Below are 19,851 nucleotides of genomic sequence, written 5' to 3' on the forward strand. Positions count from 1 at the left end.
TACTATGTGGCACATATACATTTTTCACAACGCCTTTTAATATATTATATAGATATCCGTAAAGATTTTCAAATTACGTACTCCATATATCACATGCCATACACGCCAATTTTCTTTATCAAACAGAATGCATTCCATACATTACAAAATGGTTGGCACATTGTATCAACCTCTTTTTGTTTTCAAAAATAGAAAAGATGACAAACTCAAAAATCACAAACATTAACCACCACCCTTCTTTCACACATATAGGCCCCACACAAACCAGTAAAAAAAAAAAAAAAAACTAAAACCAAATTTACTTTGCAAAAATAAAAATAAAAATAAAAATAAAAATAAAAAATAAATAAAAATTGAGTGTTTCGAGAGAAACGAGGTATTTGTGGACAAGAAAGCCCCTTCCTTTTTTTCTCACAAACCAACCCCACACAACAAAAACAACCACTTCTCCCTTCTCCGTATATTAAAAACCTTTGTAATCCACATGATTTGAAAAACCCATTTCCACAACTCACTTTGATTCTTTCTTCTCATTCAACCACACATTCTCTCTTTCTCTCTCCTAAAATCCCTCGCCCCGTGTCCCTCTTTCTCAAGATTCTCTCTCTCCATATCAATTCCTTCTCTCTTATCGCTCCTCCATATATCTCCCCTTCCCCCACTTCCTCATTCTCTCTCTCCTTCGTCTTCCAAATCAACAACTCTTCTCTGAGTCTCTCATATATTTCCTTCAAATCATTTGGATTATTATACTTACAAAGACGACCAACAATGGCGGATATCATTCGGAGAAATTGTGAGCTTTGTGCCGGGGAAGCGTCGGTGTACTGCCCCTCCGATAACGCGTTTCTTTGTTACACTTGTGATACCAAGGTCCACTGTGCGAATTTCCTTGTTGCGCGTCATGTTCGCTCTTTGATCTGTCCTAATTGTCGGACAACGGACGGGAATCGGTTTTCCGGTGCCGGAGTTCCTACTCCGGCGACGATATTTTGTAACGATTGCTCTCCTCAGAAGGAGGATTCTGTTGAGGATGGTTCTCACTCCTCGTATTCTTCCTGCATTTCAAGCACCGGTGAGGAGGCGGCAGTGTCGTCGTCGTCGACTATGTCGAGGAAGAGAGTGAAGGTTGATGTGCGGAGGAGAGAGAAAGGGACGGCTGTGGTGGATTTGAAGGTGGAGGGTGTTTTGGTAAATTGGTGCAGGAGGATGGGGGTGGTAGAGGAAAAAGATGTTTCTCAGGTGGTTAACATGGCGGTTGAGTTGCTAAGTGGTTGCTTGGACGGAATTACAGTCTGGCCCTTTCGGGTTTCATTAGCGGCATCCTTCTGGGTAGCGGTTAGGGTTTGCTGCCGCCGTGGTGGTGGTGCGAGATGCTTATCCCCGCCGCCGACGACTCAGGATCTCAGGCGGGTGGAGCAGATCTCGGGAGTTCCAGCTAAGCTGATCATAGCCACCGAAGCCAAGCTGGCGCGTGTGATCAAACGCAGAAGCTCACGTGTGAATCACGAGGAAGGCTGGGCTGAGTGCTAATCGTAATTTCCAAACCATAAATAGCAAAAAAAAAAAAAAAAAACAGAAATTAGTTTGTTTCAATATTACTAAAAGAAACAAAAGGATGAGTAGGATTTCTATGGTGGAATGGTAGATTGGTAGGTTTAATATGTGGTGTTTGTTTTTTCATTTGTTATTTGGGAATGAATGTATATCTAAACTAAATCCAGATCATGGTAATTTTGTGATTATCATACAATTGCAAAGTATTCGTACGCTTTATTATTCATCTCTTTTCGTCTTGACTTTAGTTGTCATATTATCGATTTCAATTAATATAGTGATCGTATAAAGAGTACAATTAAAAAACAAAACCCACGCATAGAAATACAAGAGATTATAAAATAAAATAAAATACAAGAGATTTCTTAATAAAAGGCCTCGGAAAATTTTCAAAAATCAAATCTAACACCCGTTTCTGATAGAGCAAAGGATTCACGTTCTTTGGCTTTGAAACAATGGAGTAAATTAAAATGACTCTTTAAACCTATTCGTTTCAATTCATTTCCATGAAATATAAGTCGTCCCATTTTAACATATGGGTCACTTAAAAATAATCTCCACATAATAACTGATGGGTCAATTGGAAATAATCTACTCCTTATCCCGCCTGTATTAACTATTAAGTATTAAACATATATGAATAAAGATTAGTTACACATAGTCTTTTATCACTAGATAGATTATTGTTAAAACAATGATTTTCATTAATTGATGTTAAATCAATAATCAATAATCAATGTTCAATAATAACGTCACTATATCCTAGCTTGAAGGAAGGCTTCTCTACCCCCAAATATGAGATCAAAGATAACACGAACAATGATTTATAAAATAAAACGTATTCAAATTACAATTTTCATTAAAAATATTATACCTACATTAGTTGATTTTTTTCGGATTACATTACTTAAATTTTACAAGATAAGGTAAAAGAACTCAATTAGAAGACCTTTCTCGATCTAATCCTTAGGACAAGTACACTATATGCAAAAGATCGGGAGAGGAGGGAAAGTATTGTCTAGTCATCTTAGACTCTATCTTGTTTACTTTACTTTTTACTTATTTTAGCTCAGGATAATATATAAAAGGATTATTTTTTAGTGCATCTAGTCCATAATAATATTAGCGTAGACCAAAAATCAATAGTTTTCTCTAACACTTTTTACGTCCATAGTCACATTTATTGTTCATATATTAACTATAATAAATTAAACTCCAAAATTTTTAAACATAGTAAACATTTTTTGAAGTATAGTAACCCTATGCTTTTAAAAGCGAATTGTGACTTAAAATCACATTATTCAAGCACAACATGTATCAACAACACTAGTTTTATTTTATTTTTAAAAAAAATAATCCTAATAAAATGCCAAAATAAAGTATGAACAAGTTGTTGACTTTATTTTGAGGCATGGTCCACAATAAATTCAGTGTGGACCAAGTCCATTTAAGAATTGGTGTACATAAAATAAGAGCCAATAACTCAATAAGTTTAGATAAGATAAAACAAGATAATATAAAAATAAAGGATAATAAAATAAAATAAGTTAATGGCCAATAAAATAAGATATGTAAAATTCAGGTGAAAAGAACACACTCTATCCATGATTAAGGCTTTGTTCTCTTCAACTTATAGGACCTTATTTTCAGGTCCTACCAGTTTGGAAAAGTTTTAATAAGTTGAATAAGGTCCTATAAGTTCCAAGAACTTCCTATAAGTTTCAATAATGTCTTAAATAAAATGTGTATGATTATTTGGATTGTTATATAAAATAAATCATATTTATATTATTATATTAGAATAATTTATGGTTACTAATTGACGATAATGATTATCACTAATACGTAAATATGAATTAATATGTCAATATTAATTACTATCAATATAATTATAAGGGAAAAACCTTAATAAACACTTTTAAAATTACATGTACATCACAAATCAATGGACAACTTTTTTTGGTGAGACGCAAATAATCTTAATATTACTTATTTACATCAATGCATCAAGTACAATTCTCGTACGGAGTATCAAGAGTTGTTTTTCGTTTGTGATAAAGGTATATTAATTACAGAGTGTAAAGAGGTTTATTAAAGAGTTAGTGACAAATATTTTTTTTACAAATTGGTCGAATTCGTACTTGAATTTATAAATTTGGATAATGATTACAGAGTAACAATTTATATTATTAAATAACATAATAACATAAAAACATAAATAATAATATAAGAGTTAAATAATAATTGCTCTATTAATTTAAATTTTATTAATATTTATAATCAACTATTATCAATATTCCAATGGTTAAAAATTTAGTAATAATTAAGGCCCTGTTCTGTTCACCTTATTTCCATTTATTTCAGGAAAAATAAGTTCAGATAAGTTCAGATAAGTTCAGTTAAATTCAGATAAGTTCAGTTCAGGAAAAATAAGGGTTAGCCAAGTACAATTTATAACTAAAATAAGTTTTGATAAGTTCTAATAAGTTCAGATAAGTTCAGTTAAGTTCAGATAAGTTCAGATAAGATAAGTTCAGAAAAAATAAGTGAAAATCAGGTGAAAAGAACGCAGCCTAAACTACCTTTAAATAAGGTCTTATAAGTACTAAATAAAAAGGTACGGAGTACAAGCTTCTCCCCTCTCTCCCTTTTTCTCTCTCTTTTTAGGGTTTACAAAAATTAGGGTTTTCTAGGGCGGAAATAGCTAATTTTCTTCGGAAATTTGGTTATTTTCGCCCCTTCTCTTTCAATTTCGTTGTGTTTTTGCGTTAGATTTCAATAAAACTACATAGTTTCAGTGTGGTAAGTACCCCTATGGTGGGTTTGATTGTTTCGGTGTAGTAAGTACCCATATGGTGGGTTTGTTTTTAGTTAAGTTTTGTGTGTTTAATTTAGTTCAGGTTATTTCTTTGGTAAAGATTTATGCGGGATCGAAGAGGATGTCAATCTTTCGACTACAATCAGACGGAAATCATATTTGTCACGGCTACACCAGATCTATAGACCACCTCGTCAATGAAGGCTGTAAATCGCAGCGATATAAAAGAGGGTATACAAAATGTTTGATATACTACGATCTTAGCTATGGTGAAAGGAAGTTTTTATTTGATTCGATTGATATGTATTTGTTAGATTTATATATTTATGTAGATGTCGTATGATTTTTTATCAATGAATTAACTTGTTTATCAAAAAAAAAAAGTCTTATAAGTTTCTATAAGTTCTTATAAGTTCTTATAAAGTCCTATAAGTTCCTATAAGTTAAATAAGGTTCTATAAGTTCAGATAAGTTAAGATAAGTACTAATAAGTACTAATAAGTTCAGATAAGTTTGGATAATATCTAATAAGTTCAGATAAGTTTAGATAATATTAGTTCAGATAATTTCTAAAAAGTTTAGATAGATTTAGATTAGTTAAGTTCAGATTTTTTTTAATAAGTTAAGATAAGTTAGAAGAAAACACCTGAGAGTCTAAAACAGAATAGTACGTGTTGAGGACTTGAGGAAAGTTTCAAGTGGTGTGTACGGAGTAGTAAACATTAGACAACTTCAATTCTTTTAGAAATGGCGTGCAGTAGACAAAGTTACTCTAGTCGTACATCATACACAGTTAGTTTCCATGAACCACACACTTTTATTCAGACCCAGCCCTTTTGAATTGACATCAACCAAACTTTCCAAATTATTTTTTTCTTCTTTTTTCCCTGAAGAAGAAGAACCCATGCATCTACTACAGTAAAGGCATCTTCCACAGTTAAGCCCTTCGAGTACGTAATACGGATAGGTATAAGCTTAATATCACACCCATCTAGTCATTTGTATGGTTCATGTAATATTTATATTTCCGACTATGATAGTAAAATTACGTGGTTGTAATTAAATGATTATAGTATGTGACTAATTGGCTACAAAATTAATATAGCTAGTTCAGAACGTACTATATACCCGAGTGTATTTAATTATCACTCAAATGAGCAATATGCGAAGTACTATGGCTAAAATAAAATAAAATGAGCAGCGTAATATAGACATACGACTTTGTAGGCCGGAAATGTAAATATGTAATCATGCATGATAGAGGAATCATTATATTAATAGCTATTTTAATTTGCACAGTACGTACAAAGTGATTGTACGTACTTCGAAATCTCTCTTTTGATCAAAGCGTGATGTGTAACACATAGGAGTACGTATTAACTTATAAGTTATATATAGCAGAGTATGATACAACGTTTTAGGATAATCGCAACACTTTAACAAGTGACAACAAAGTAATCTAAAAAACGTTAGTGTTGTTAGGATCGCCTAAAAGGAGAAAAAAAGAGGCAATGTGTTGTACTAGTAAAAGCCAAGATAAACTAATCATCTATATTTAATTAATTAGCTAAACTTGCATGGTTGCGTGATTAATCTAGCTTGATATATACACAAATAAGACGATGATATATGTTAAGAATGAGAAACACGTACACATCTTTATCTTTACTACTATAAGTAGTGCAAAATGTGAAAAGAACATATGCGATCGATAAAAAGAAATAATATTATGGAACTAACACATGATTTCATTTACAGTTCAAACTTTGATTAATATATTTGTAAAATCAAATTTGCCTCTTAGGTTTTCTTTAAACCGTTGAATTTGCGACTCGGTCATTCAATTCCGACTTCTTTTTAGGTGCATAAAAACTCAAATGTCACACAAATTTTATCGTACACCGTAGCTAAACGTAAAAGTAACAACGTACAGAGTATGTTTTTTACACAAAGTACATACGAAAATGATAAAGGTCGCAACATGTGACCTTTAAGCCACGTCACAATAATCTTATGTGTCATGATTTAAATTGGAAACTAAAATATTTAACTTATATAACTTATTATACATGTTTCATTAAAAGGTAGGAAAATCTTAATATTCTAATTTGTTTCCTTTTTTATATCGACTGTCTTATTTACATATTTTCATAGTAAAATTATTGCATTAATAATAAAAATATTCAGATGACGCATAGTCTACGTGACGCCTATATGTACCAATTAAAATCCGACACGCAAGATTGCGACAACTAAATATTGTCACAACTTGGACCTTTATCATCACCCAAGTACATATACATGTGTATGTATGAGACTGCAATCTACAAAGAACATCTGATAAGTAGATACTCCATCCGTCTTTAAAGATTATTCCAATTTTCTTTTTAATATATCTGTCCTTTTGAGTTTCCACAATACTCCGTACTATTTATAGTATGTTTCTCTCGCAGTTTATTATTTAAATTAGCAAAATAACAAAATCACTTGTTTTTATTTTGCTTTCTTTCTTAATTATTAAGGTGAAAAATATTATTTGGGGAAATCTTTTAGGATGCCAAGTAAGTAACTATCAAATACAAGACGTGCCATTTCATTAACATCATACTTCCTCCGTCTTTTAATACTCGCAACGTTTGGACTTTTGCCACTATTCATATAATCTACTTTGACTATTCTTAGTGCTTTTTATATAAGATAAAACATAGTCATGTGGGATCTTGTTAGATTCGTCTCAATGTGTATTTTCAAAATATTAACTTTTTATAATTTTTGCATAAAGAGAATTTAAGATATAACTGATCAAAATTGTGCATTGGCATGCGTGAAATTAACAAACGTTGCGAGTATTAAAAGACGGAGGAAGTATCATATTAGTATATTACTTATAGAATTATAGCTCGTACAAGTGTACAACTAACAAGTACTGCTAGATATTTTTGCTAAATAATATTTTAATGATTTTTAAGTATAATATTGTAAGTTTGTAACAACTTCATAAGGCGATGATGTAAAGCATTAGATTCCTAAGACTGATCGATGAGAGTAATTATGAACCACATGAAATCATCATGATTTTGAACAATGCTGCACTCCAACATCCAATTTTAAATTAAAAAAGGACAATAATTTTTTTCCAAAATTTCAATTTACAGGGGACATTATATTAAATCACAGCATGCCTAGGCTGGAAAGATAGAAGGGTCTAGATAATAAGATTAGTACTATCTTCTTTTAATTATGACCAATTATTTTGTATTAAAAATAATTAAGGTCTTTGTTCTATATATGTGGTTTAATGTATTTTTCAATGCAGATGTTGTCGTGTGACTGATTATTAATTATAATTCATATTTTTTCTTTTTTTAAAAGAAAAACACTCCGCAATTAAAGTGACCAGGTCGGTATGAATTTTGTATTCAAATTACTACGGAGTATTTTTTTTTAATTGTAAAAATAAAATGAAAATCAGAAGAAGTAATCTTCAATTTTCAGTTGACAATTTTAAATCAATATAGTTAGTGGAGTAGATTTTAGTTAAAAATTCAATCTAAATCATAAATCAACCCTAAATAGTCGGATTATGAAAATTGGACGGGACTAATTAAATTATATGATAATGCCTATTCATTGGATAAAATGCATGGTCAAGAATGGTCCATAGTTCGTACCCTACAAAACATTGTAAAACTTTTCAAACCCCACCGAGAAAGAAATATGTGTTCCCATCCACATGTTAGATAAGATATTTTAGGGAACCTAAGAATTTATATATTTTAATAATTGTTAATTTAATTAATTATCTAAAATTAATTGAAGGAGAAGTCATTAGATTAATTAAGTATTAGCAAGCGATTAATTTAACACCACTAATTAGGGTTTGTTATTTTTAATCTTGATATTTTTTTATTATTTTTTAATCTTGATATTTTCTCAATGGCTGGTTGATATATTTTTTTAATTTTTTTTGACTCTTCATAAACAAGAATTGCTTAACTTTTAGCTTTTGAAATTCTGACCAACGTAACAACGACTTCATATATACTTTGAATTATTATCTTCTCAAGTTTTAGAAGGATACATATAGTTCTTACCTTTTAGTATTTAGATCCTATCTATTTCTTATCCAAACTCTTATCAATCTTCATCATCTAATTTTAATTGTTAATTAATTATCAAAATTTAATTGAATGTATATGAATTAAACTTATTACAATTATAGAATGTTTCAAATTGATTCCCTTTTTGCATTGATTCCAATTTTGTATTATAAAATGTTTTTGTGTTTATTTTATTTTTATTTTTCTAAAGCGTAAAAAAAAAAATCACTATTTATGCCGCCTCATAGGTTCATACTAGATTTTAGCCGTGCGATACACGAATTATTTATAATGGTTAAGTTAAAATAAAATATCTATTACAACTGCTATATTTTTATATTAAAGTGTTTAATTTTGAATGGAGTATTATATTAGATTAGTGTTTGATTTTTAATTGAATTTCATTTTAGATTGATTTTTTTTATTATTAAAGTGTTTAATTTTGGATGGAGTTGTATATATAAGTATTTAGTTAATTAAAATATCTATTGGCATCTAATTATTTATTTACGTGGCACTCATTTATTTTAATTCAAAAATAGTTGAGAAATCTTATTTTTCATTGGTCGAAACCATTAGATTTTCTACATGGCGCTCTAATATTGGATAAGTGTTTGATTTTGGATAGAATTTTATTTTAGAGTAGTGTTTGATTTTGGATAGAATTTTATTTTAGATTTATATTTTAATTATTAGAGTATTTGATAAAATTAATTTAGAAATCTTATTTTTCATTGGTCGAAACTGTTAGATTTCTTAAGTGGCGCTCTAATATTGAATAAGCGTTTGATTTTGGATAGAATTTTGTTTTAGATTAGTGCTAGATTTTTTATTGAATTTTATTTTAGATTTTTTTTTAAAGTTATTAGAGTAGTTGATTTTGGGTGGAGCTGTATATATTATTAATTAATTAATTAATTAAAATATATACGTGATACCTAATTATTTACCTACGTGACATTCAACTTTTTTAATTTAAAAATAAATTAAAAAATTTATTTTCAATGGCCCAAACCACCTTCCACTATTCCACTTGTTATTAAAAGTTTAAAATAAACAAGTTTTGAATTAAAAATGGTAAAACAATATTGAGAGGTAGAGTTTTGAGCAACTAGCTAGTGCTTCATGCCATGCATGTCCGAGCTTAAGCGACATAAATATGTTAATGAACTTATATTAATCAAGTAATCTGACGTGTCTTATAATGATCCACGAATTCTGCCAATATTTTAGAAGCCGTAATTAATTAATTTGGTGACATCATTGATCATATCATACGTTTCCATTCATCTTACCATACAAGTAGTATGTTCTAATTCTTAACTTTATGGCATTTGAGGTGAATACGTTTTTAGGCCTTTACTTCAATTTTCCAACTTCCTCCACTCCCAACTGCCAATCATTCTAAATATTACACTTCATCGATCTATTTTTATTTATATGACATAATTAGATTTTTGACACTATTTACATAACTCCCTTTGACTCATTTTTTTTATTTTTTTATTTATACTTAAGAAAAAATATAGTCGTGTGAGGTTTTATTAGATCCATCTCAATAAATATTTGTTAAGATCTGACCCATGAAACATTACGTGTGAAAGTCCCACATTGATAAAAGAAGAGAGAGTTAATCACTTAATAAAGACAAGGAGCTACTTCCCTTATTGCCATATGGTTTTAAGGTAGAACCTCCTACGATCTAGTTAAGTTGATTATCTCTTTTGATGAAAGGTGCGGTCCAGACCCGTATTTAACAATATTTTTTAAATATCAACTTATTATAATTTTTCTCATCCATAAATTGAAAATATAAATGTTTAAAATGGTATATTGAAAAACGTGCTTAAATTTAACTTGTTCTTGAAAATTGATTAGTATTTTATAGTATTAGCTAATGAAGGCTTTAATTAGTTAGTGTAAGGACTATCCAAATTAAATTTACAGTTAAAATAAATTCATGTAATTTCAGTTAAGTAAACTAGTGATATGCAGGTGATCGATAGGCCACACCCACTTAAGTGGAGTGCATTTTGGTTTATTCACGAAACTAGATTAATTGAAAATAAGTATCGATCGTCCTTTATACGGAGTAATTACTTTTATACCGACAGTATGAAATAAATTTACCATAAGAAATACTACAAGAAATTGTACCATTAACGACGGAAAACTCCGTCGTTAAAGGTCAATAATCGTTGATTAATGATATGATTTCCTGTTGCGAACCCGGTATAAAAGGGGGTCGTCATTAATGCAAAATTCCGTCGTTAACCCGTTATAAAAGACATTTGTGACGGTTGTTCCCGTCTTTGTTTGGTTGTTGGCCCTATCACAAAAGGCTTTTGCAGCGGAATTTTTGACATATCGTTATTAGGTTGTCAATAAAGATACAAATTCTTGTATTGAAAAATGAAAAAAAATAGGAGTATAAATAAAGTACGAAAAGTGGTTGATATATTTCGGGGGGACTAAGGTACGTAGGGGCAAAGTGGCAAATCGTTGATTAATTAGCAGATGAATATAAGACACTAATTAATAAACCTAAAACCACTCTATGTTGAAGTTGGTTACTTGGTTAACATGTCAATGCGATTAATTAGTTGTTTATTTGTGGTTAAAAACTTAAAATAGAATCTATCATAACCAGGCTTTAATTTATAGGCTAGTAGTAGGGTCTAAGAGTCAAATGTTAACCATAGATTTTCCACCACTAATACACATCTTAATCACAATAATCTTACCACTAAGAAAACTAAAATAAAAATTAGTTAATCTCACACGAAAGGTTAAAAGAATCACAAAAATTGACATATGAATGTGTTAAACTACGTTTAAGTTATGTCCACAAACACTACATCGTGGCTTGTTAACTACTCTCTCCGATCTTTAATACTCGCACCGTTTTGAATTTTTACACTATTCACATAATTCACTCTGACCCTATTTTAATTCTAGTATATGAAAATAAATGTTAGTATATAATATATTGTTGGCTTCATCTTAATATATAGTTTCAAAATATTAATATTTTTATAAGTTTTTATAATATATAGTTAAAGATATTAATGGTCAAAGTTATGCATTACAAACGTCTCCAGTCAAAATGGTGTGAGTATTAAAAAACGGAGGGAGTATATATCCAGCCATCGAGCTTGATAGAGTTGATACATGTGTGTGTCACTTTATCTAAATTGTTGACATGGATTGACTAGGGTAGTATGGTAATGGTACACTTGATTAGTTTGTGGTTAAGGAGATTATGCTACATGTAGAGTGAAGTTAACAGGTTGCCAAACCAATTTAGTTGGTGTATTATAATTTATAAATATAATAAAGTAAAAGATTAATTGGTGATCGAGAAGAGGAAGACATTGGTTGATAAGTTGGGATGTCATTATTAAATGAGATTGAATGGGCTTACATGCATGCATGTTTGGAATGGAGGGCTTATCAACTTATATCCTTGCAAACATAAAATGCCAACATTATCATTTGGGGGATTTTTTCATTTATTGATGTTTTGTGTTTTTTTCAATTACAATATAATTATAATATAATTAAAATAGTAATAACAATAATAATAATAATATAAACTCCGATGTTGTCTTGACTAGGGATTAAGATTGAGGGTATATGTGTGATAGTAATCACATGTTCGAATCTCCAGTTCCCTATTTTCTATTAGCATTATCCTTGTGTCTCATTCGTATCGAAAAAGAATTAATTTAATTATCACTTTGTATCATTATTATTTCAAAAAGTATTTTTAGTTGAAAAGGAAATTTTTCTTTGACACCAATGTAGCTAAAATGATTAATTGAAAAAGATCTTAATTTTATTTTGACACCAATGATTTTGAATCACTTAAAATTATTAAGAAACGAAAGAGATACTATCTCAATTTTAAAATGAGAAAACTGTAAAGTGGTAGTAAATAAATTTTTTATAAAACTTTAAGGTAGTAATTTAAAATAAAAATTCTATAAGATAGTAAATACAAAGTGGTGTATTTTTAACGTTTTAAATACCAAAAATATCATTTAATTTACAACTAAAATAAGATTTTTTTTTTTTTGATGCAAATGAGGGCACAATACTCTGAAACTAATACAAGAAAAGCTAAACTAGACGAGGTTTTGTGACACTCATTAAATCCTATAGAAGCAGATTAGTAATTTTAGAGGGAGGGAGCTCGAAATACACTAATCTTTCCTCAAAAGTGACACCTACATTGGCAAGGTTGTCCGCCACCTACATTACAACTAAAATAAGTTATAATATATTAAAACATATAAACTCAATTATATTAACACAAGTTTAGCAAGTGAAAATCAAATAAATACAACATATCTTAATATAAAATGTTGAATTATGCTATTAGTTGATGCCAAAATCATACTCCGTACTACGTACATAACAACTAATGATGTCTTAGTCTAATTATTAAGACTGATTACATGTTTGTGATAGTTTAGAAGTTGTGATCTTCATCTATCATTTGTAATTTGAATTGCTTTTATTGTTCATTCGCGCAAAAGAGAAAAAAACGTACTACCTCCATTCCTTAATGTTCTTTACACTTACTATTTGCACGGAATCCAATGCAATATTTAACGACTTACATATCCATTTTTTTGTTTGTGAAAAAATTATTAAAGTTTGATATTTTAAAAATACATAACGAGACCAATCTTACATGATAACATTTTGATGTATATAACAGTGAGAATCCACGGTTAAAGTTTTCACATTTTAAACACATATTCCAAAGCATAAAGAACATTAAGGAACGGAGGTAGTACATGACAACGCATGTTTGGTTTGATGTAGGAATTCCTAGAACTCGTCCTGGGCTGAATAAGGAGGGCTCAGATTGGTCCAATTCAGAACCCAAATAGGAAGCCTGGAATTTGTCGAATTTTCAGCCCAAAAAGCCAACCAAATTGGACTGGAAAACAGATCTCAATCAAATACGGGTTAGTCCTTCACCCTTTTCAACAGCCCTACCCGTTTTTCCATGGGCTTTCCCATTTACAGATTCTCTACTCACTGGTACCAATTTCAGGCAAATACGAACTCTTTAATCTTCACTACTTTTTCAGTTCTTGAGCATAACAAATAACAATTCGATGAGTATCAATTCCAATTCATAGTACTTTTTTTTAAAAAAATAATAATTTAAATTCCCCTATATTTTTTCTAAGTTTTTGATTTATTGTTTCTGCCATGGAAACCCTTTCGAGCTCTGTGTTTCTGTCAAAAATCCCAGAAAAAAACAACAACCCAGGTTGTCAATTGCCCCAGTTTTCGATCAGACGATGGAACAATCGAAGTGGGTGTTTAAGATTTAACGAAAGTTTGAATCTTTGTTCGTGGGGGGTAACTTCTGAAAGAGTTGGGATTGCTGGATCATCAAGGGTTTTGGCTGTCTCAAAGAAGGTTTCTGGTGCTGAAAGTGAAAACAACCCTAGTTCCGATGATGTCCACGTTTTAGCTTCTGATGATGTTCTCACTTTTCCCGAGGTAGTTTAAAATCTCTCTCTTTTTTTCTTCTTATTTTTTAAAAATTGAACTGCCCTCTCAAAAAAAAAAAACTCATGAAATTTGTAATGTGGTTTGCATTTGGTTTAAATTGCAGAGTTGGGATTCATGATTGTGGGTTTTGTGTGTGTTTGTTTGGTTCAAAGGTTCTGAATTATTTGGAGCAATGTAGCGTTTTGAATTTATGATGTATGAAATTCTGAAGGATTGGTTCATTGTGAATTTGTTTTGTTCTTTCTTGCATATAATTGTAAGATTGTGATTCCTAGAAGCTTGATAATTTTCAGCAGTGTAAGCTAATTCAGTGTATTTTTTCAACGAATTTGATTGGAATGCACGAGTTTTGACTGAAAATGGTCTTGGTAGTGTTTTTGTGGCTGCTTTGTTCAATTAAAGGTCAAAGTGTGGCTATGCTTATTTATTTGGTGATACAACAAGAAGGTGCAATCTGTATAGGAAGTGGAGGAAAGCTTGATGGATTTCGTATTGGGGACTGCATTCAATCTGTTGAATTGTATGGTGGTTTAATTTAATACAATGAAGGGAAAACCGGTGATGATTTGTTCTAAATTTACCGGTGATACAAAGGATTGATCTTCAATGGGTGAAACTGTTTTTGGGGTTGCTTTGTTCATTTAAAGGTCAAAATGTGACCATGCTTAAGTAGTTAAGTCTTTAGTGATACACCAAGAGGGTGCAATCTGTGCAGGAAGTGGAGGAAAGTTTGATGAATTTCGTATCGTGGACTGTGTATGGTGGTTTAATCTAATACAATGAAGGGTTATAGGTGTATCCAAGGATGACGGTGTAATGATTTGTTCTTGTTTTTCCAAATTTAACGGTGATACAAAGGATTGATCTTCAATGGGTGAAAGTATTTTTGTGGTTTCTTTGTTCAATTAAAGGTCAAAATGTGACTATGCTTAAGTAGTTAAGTCTTTAGTGATACACCAAGAGGGTGCAATCTGTGCAGGAAGTGGAGGAAAGTTTAATTAATTTCGTATCGTGGACTGTGTATGGTGGTTTAATCTAATAGAATGAAGGGTTATAGGTGTATCCGAGGATGACGGTGTAATGATTTGTTCTTGTTTTCAAAATTTACCGGTGATACAAAGGATTGATCTTTAATGAGCGAAAGGGTTAAAGGCTTATAGAGAACACAAGGACTCTGATCTTTGTTATTTATTTTGTGACATTTTTTTGGGGAAAATAGATTATTAGCTGATGTGGACTTCATATTTTCTGGTAGTTAGACCGTAGTTTTATATTCTACTCGGCTTTTTTTGACTGTGCTCTGGATTATGGTTCGCCTGGTATGAGGTTCACTTTGTTGTTCTAGTCTTCTAGGACATTCTTAAAAGTGTATTTTTCATGCCTGATTAGAAGTAGAACATTTGCTTTTCTTATTAAGTCTGTGAAGGAGTGTATGAAATGGCTACTTCAGCTTTGTTGTGATGGCTTCTTTCACATTCTGAAGGCTAATACTAATCCAACTCAAAGTCCCAAGAGAAGCTTCGACGACGCCCCAAAGACGGCGTCAACACCAGCGGGATCAGGAAGTGGAACAGGAGGGTCCAGGGCAGGACTTTTCAGAACACCAATTTCTGGTGGAGTTCAAAGTGCAACATCCGCACATGGTTTACCAAGACCGGCATTGGCAGTTCGTAATCTGATGGAACAGGTGAATTCCCGTGATCTGTTTCTTTTCCTTGTAAAAAAAACTCAAAAGTGAAACTTGTGAACTAATTTTTTTGTGTTTCTTTTTTTAGGCTCGGTTTGCTCATTTGTGCACCGTCATGTCTCGTATGCACCACCGAAGGGAAGGATATCCATTTGGTTCACTGGTGGATTTTGCCCCTGATGCCATGGGACGTAAGTGATCGTGTCTCACATAATTTTTTGTGTGTAGTTTACATAATTTCTCACATAATCTCATTTCCATTGAAAATATGGAATTGAATCTTAAAGCTCAGCAGATGTTTGTTTTCACTTAGGAACTTCCGACAGTATGATCTGTTACAGCATTGAAATGTTTAGAATTGAATACAAACTGTACGTTTAGTTTTCTTCTAATTTCCTAATACATGGATTATTCTAAAGGATGTATGTATTAGCCAAAATTTCTTAGTCATCATGCCATCCTCCCCTTTCCTTTCCTCTCTGTATTAGCCAAAATTTCTTAGTCATCATGCCATCCTCCCCTTTCCTTTCCTTTCCTCTCTTAGAAAAGGGGGTAAAAACATGAAATCAAGTACAGAGAGCCAAGAAAGAAACATAAATAGTGAGAGATTTGTGCACGTGCTGTGTCCAAAAAGCGTGAAATTTCTTTTTTTCTTTCTTGATACAGATCCGATTTTCTCCTTTTCACCATTGGCTATCCACACAAGAAATTTATTGGCTGATCCAAGATGTACACTGGTTGTACAGGTTTGTCCTCCTTTTATCACCTTTTTTTGATGTCTAGTAGGGTACGTTTTCCGTTTATATGTTTAATTGACAGTTCGTATTCATAGATACCTGGATGGAGTGGCTTATCCAATGCAAGAGTGACAATTTTTGGTGATGTCTACCCGCTTCCTGAAGATCAACAGGTACTTGCTACTTCATTATATACTTTCAACTTGCTTGAATATGTCGTTTTTGTAGTAGCAGGTTTTTCAAAACATTCTCATTACAGTCGTTGGCAAAATACTGGAATTACGTTGTTGGTCATCGTTGATTTTTTTTTTTTAACATGGATGTGATCTTTAGATTTGTTTCTTCTTCCTGTGTTGTTAGTTGAAGTACTGTTGTTTTTTCAGGGCGAAGAATTAATCTTTGTTGATAATAATTCTCCAATATTTGTTCCTGTTGTCCGTGTTTCAGGAATGGGCTCATAAACAGTATATAAGAAAGCATCAACAAGGGCCTTCTCAACAGTGGGGAAACTTCTATTACTTCAGGATGCAAAACATAAGGCAACACTCTCTTTCCCTCTTTTCTCTCCAACTCAGCTGATGAATGCACAATGTCTACTTAAATTCACGAGATTCAATCTAATATCACGTAGCTGACTCTTATCTGTTGTGTATAATGAAACCAGTGATGTCTATTTCATTGGTGGCTTCGGTACAGTCGCTTGGGTTGATGTCAAGGAATACGAAGACATACAACCAGATAAGATTGCTCTTGAAGGAGGTGAACAGTATTTAAAGGTAACTCATGCTAATTTTCTTGTTTTTTCAAGTAATTTATGCAACAAGTTCACACTATTTGAGAGCGATTTCCTTCAATATTGCTTAAAGATCCAATAATTCCCAAAATACGCCACTTTCTAACTTATTTCCCTTCATACCGTCCACGTCAGCATAAAAGCTTTTTTTTTTTCCCCTTTCGGTTCAGCTTAAAACCACCAATTAAAACAAAACCGCCATTTGAATTGGCGGTTCAGTGGTATAAACCGCCAACTCAAATGGCGGTTTGCTTTGAAACAAAACCGCCATTTCAATTGGCGATTTTGTATGCATCATATTCCCAAAACCTATATACGTTTTGTCCCCCCTTTTTTTTGGGTAATGTAAACCGCCAAGTGAAATGGCGGTTTAACAAGTAAACTGCCATTTCAGTTGGCGGTTTCCTGCTAAACGATTAAAAAAAAAATGAACCTGGTTACTTGCTGACGTGGACGGTAAAGTGGGAATTAACTAAACAAATGACGTATTTTGGGAATTTACGAATCTTCGAGCATTATTGAAGGAAATCGCTCACTATTTGACTTAGAAAAACATGGATTGAATGATGTGATGTGATATTCAGGAACTTAATGCCATCTTCTCAAAGCCCTTGAAAAAGCTTCTATCTACAGAAATTGAGTTAGATGATGCTGCTCTCATTTCTATAGACAGCAGAGGAACTGATGTTCGTGTTCGTCAAGGGGCTCAGGTATTATCTTCTGTTTCAACTTTAATTCAATCTGTATGCTATTTTTATTCTTCTTTTACTTTTTCCGACTTTTATTCACTGTAAATTCTATTTCACATCATGTTATTTTATTTATTTTTTGTTTTTTTGACAATAGCTAAATGTACGAACAACTAAAACATACAAGTAGAAACTACAACACTCTACTACGAGCTTTTTTTGCTCTCACATCATGTTATTAAAGCCTTAATTTCTTTTGTTGCAGTTCAACATACAGAGGATATCGTTTGAAGAAGGACATGCTGTTGAGACTCTTGAAGAAGCCAAATCTGCACTCCAGAAATTAATAAAAAATGGTCAGGTTTACAATTTTCAGAAATGAACAGAGTGAAAACTTTGTGATCTATAACCCAAACCCCCTCAATAACAAACATATTTAGGGCGAGTTTGCATTTTCACATCTAACCAAAGATGTGTCAGTTTGAACTTCACAGTAGCTAACGAGCTAGAGAGTTTTTACAATGCGTGTTTTCTCTGTATTCATACAAAGTAGTTGTTTCATAGAATAAGTATTAGATTTTAGAAGAATCTACATCTGTATCATCCTGTGCTCATAGAGCTTGTTAAGTTTTAGGGGTTTGTGACTCATGTATCATTTTTTTTTTTTTTTTGTTCATTGGTAAGTTAAGATTCTAACTTGTTGATTGTAGTTTCGATCTAGCGTGTTGATTACGATATTGTTTAGGTACATTAGTTTCCGATAAGGACTTCAGGTGCACCTAATAATTTTCATTGCTTCAGTCATAGGGCGTGTTCGGCGGTAGCGTTTGAGGTAGCGGGTAGCGTTTTGACCTAGTCAATATGCTACTTGTAAAATTTGTAAGTGTTTGGTAAGTAGCGATTTTGGTAGCGGTTAGCGGTTGAGGTAGCGGTTGGGTAGCTCTTGTCAACGTTAAAATTAGTAGTGTTTAAGATAGCGGAAAGCGTTTGACAAATTTATAATAAAGTTTTAAATAATATTCTTGTTTTTAATTTTATTTTATAATATCAACCGCTACTTTTACCGAACACTCATATTAGTTACCCGCTACTTTAACAACTAACCGTTATCCGCTACTATTCACCGTTACTCGCTACTTTAACCGCTACTCAACCGCTTACCGCTACCGCTAATTTTGCCGAACAGGGCCATAAGTTTGAGAATTTAAGATAAGTATAATGTCACTTGCATTTTGTCAATAAGTCAATTTTGACGCTCAATGTGGAAAATTTTGTGCAATGCACTTTGGAAAATGACATTCATAAATCATAATCATCTCGTAAACGCAAGACTTTGGTCAAACAATAAGCTTCTGAAGGTAATAATATTAGTAAATCCTTATACGTAGTACTACGTGTTTGCGAAGGAAATCCATTGTCAAACAAGTGCGTTTAATTTAACATAATAAATTCAGACCATACTGGAAAAAGAAAAATTAGATGGGACAGAACATAAAATGTGAAGAGAACATAGAGCATGTTTGGTAATTGGCTCTTTGTTAGCGTTTTCATTGGCTTTTGGCTTTTTCAAGTGGTCAAAAAACATAATCATCTCGTTTTGGAAGTATGTATGTTTGGTAAGTGGTTTTTTCCATAGCTAAAAAAAATAGATTTTCCATCAAAACCCAAAAGCTAGTAAGAGTAGTTTTTTTATATTGGGTTTTGGCTTTTCAATTTACTAATTACATTTTGTACGAAACAACTAGTAGCCAACAACCAACTTTACTAAACACATTTTTAGAAAGTCTACCGTCAAACAACCAACATAAAAAGCTAACACAAACCGCCAGATAAACAAACCAAGTAAAACAACATCTGATTTCCAAACAGGCCATTACCTAAAAGTTAGTTAAAAACGATTTATATTTTTGATTAGAGGGAGCAAGACAAAGG

At 31.8% G+C, this 19,851-nt stretch overlaps 2 protein-coding genes across 3 annotated transcripts; both read left to right on the plus strand.

Moving 5' to 3' along the window:
- Positions 1 to 457: 457 nt before the first annotated feature.
- LOC110785570 (B-box zinc finger protein 32) lies at positions 458 to 1,783 on the plus strand. Its single transcript, XM_021990029.2, has one exon. The coding sequence runs from the start codon at positions 772 to 774 to the stop codon at positions 1,531 to 1,533; it is 762 nt and encodes a 253-aa protein (XP_021845721.1). The 5' UTR covers positions 458 to 771; the 3' UTR covers positions 1,534 to 1,783.
- An 11,756-nt stretch (positions 1,784 to 13,539) lies between these two features.
- LOC110785571 (uncharacterized) lies at positions 13,540 to 18,574 on the plus strand. 2 transcript variants are annotated; one of them, XM_056829306.1, is made up of 9 exons: positions 13,540 to 14,001; positions 15,431 to 15,700; positions 15,789 to 15,891; positions 16,367 to 16,446; positions 16,533 to 16,610; positions 16,885 to 16,976; positions 17,102 to 17,213; positions 17,815 to 17,940; positions 18,185 to 18,574. In XM_056829306.1, exons 1-9 carry the CDS (start codon positions 13,705 to 13,707, stop codon positions 18,299 to 18,301), a joined length of 1,275 nt encoding a protein of 424 aa, XP_056685284.1. In that variant the 5' UTR covers positions 13,540 to 13,704; the 3' UTR covers positions 18,302 to 18,574. The 2 variants fall into 2 exon arrangements, with proteins under 2 accessions (XP_056685284.1, XP_021845723.1); XM_021990031.2 differs by having other exon boundaries at positions 13,543 to 14,001; positions 15,497 to 15,700.
- The last annotated feature ends 1,277 nt before the right edge of the window (positions 18,575 to 19,851 follow it).

This window comes from Spinacia oleracea, chromosome 1 (genome assembly GCF_020520425.1).
Source record: "Spinacia oleracea cultivar Varoflay chromosome 1, BTI_SOV_V1, whole genome shotgun sequence".
Lineage (NCBI taxonomy): Eukaryota > Viridiplantae > Streptophyta > Magnoliopsida > Caryophyllales > Amaranthaceae > Spinacia > Spinacia oleracea.

Coding starts and splice junctions, on each gene's coding strand:
- LOC110785571 (XM_056829306.1), top strand. CDS start 13,705: ATGGAAACCCTTTCGAGCTCTGTGTTTCTGTCAAAAATCCCAGAAAAA. Junction 15,701..15,788: donor TTCGTAATCTGATGGAACAG/GTGAATTCCCGT, acceptor TTCTTTTTTTAG/GCTCGGTTTGCTCATTTGTG. Junction 15,892..16,366: donor TGCCCCTGATGCCATGGGAC/GTAAGTGATCGT, acceptor TTCTTGATACAG/ATCCGATTTTCTCCTTTTCA.
- LOC110785570 (XM_021990029.2), top strand. CDS start 772: ATGGCGGATATCATTCGGAGAAATTGTGAGCTTTGTGCCGGGGAAGCG.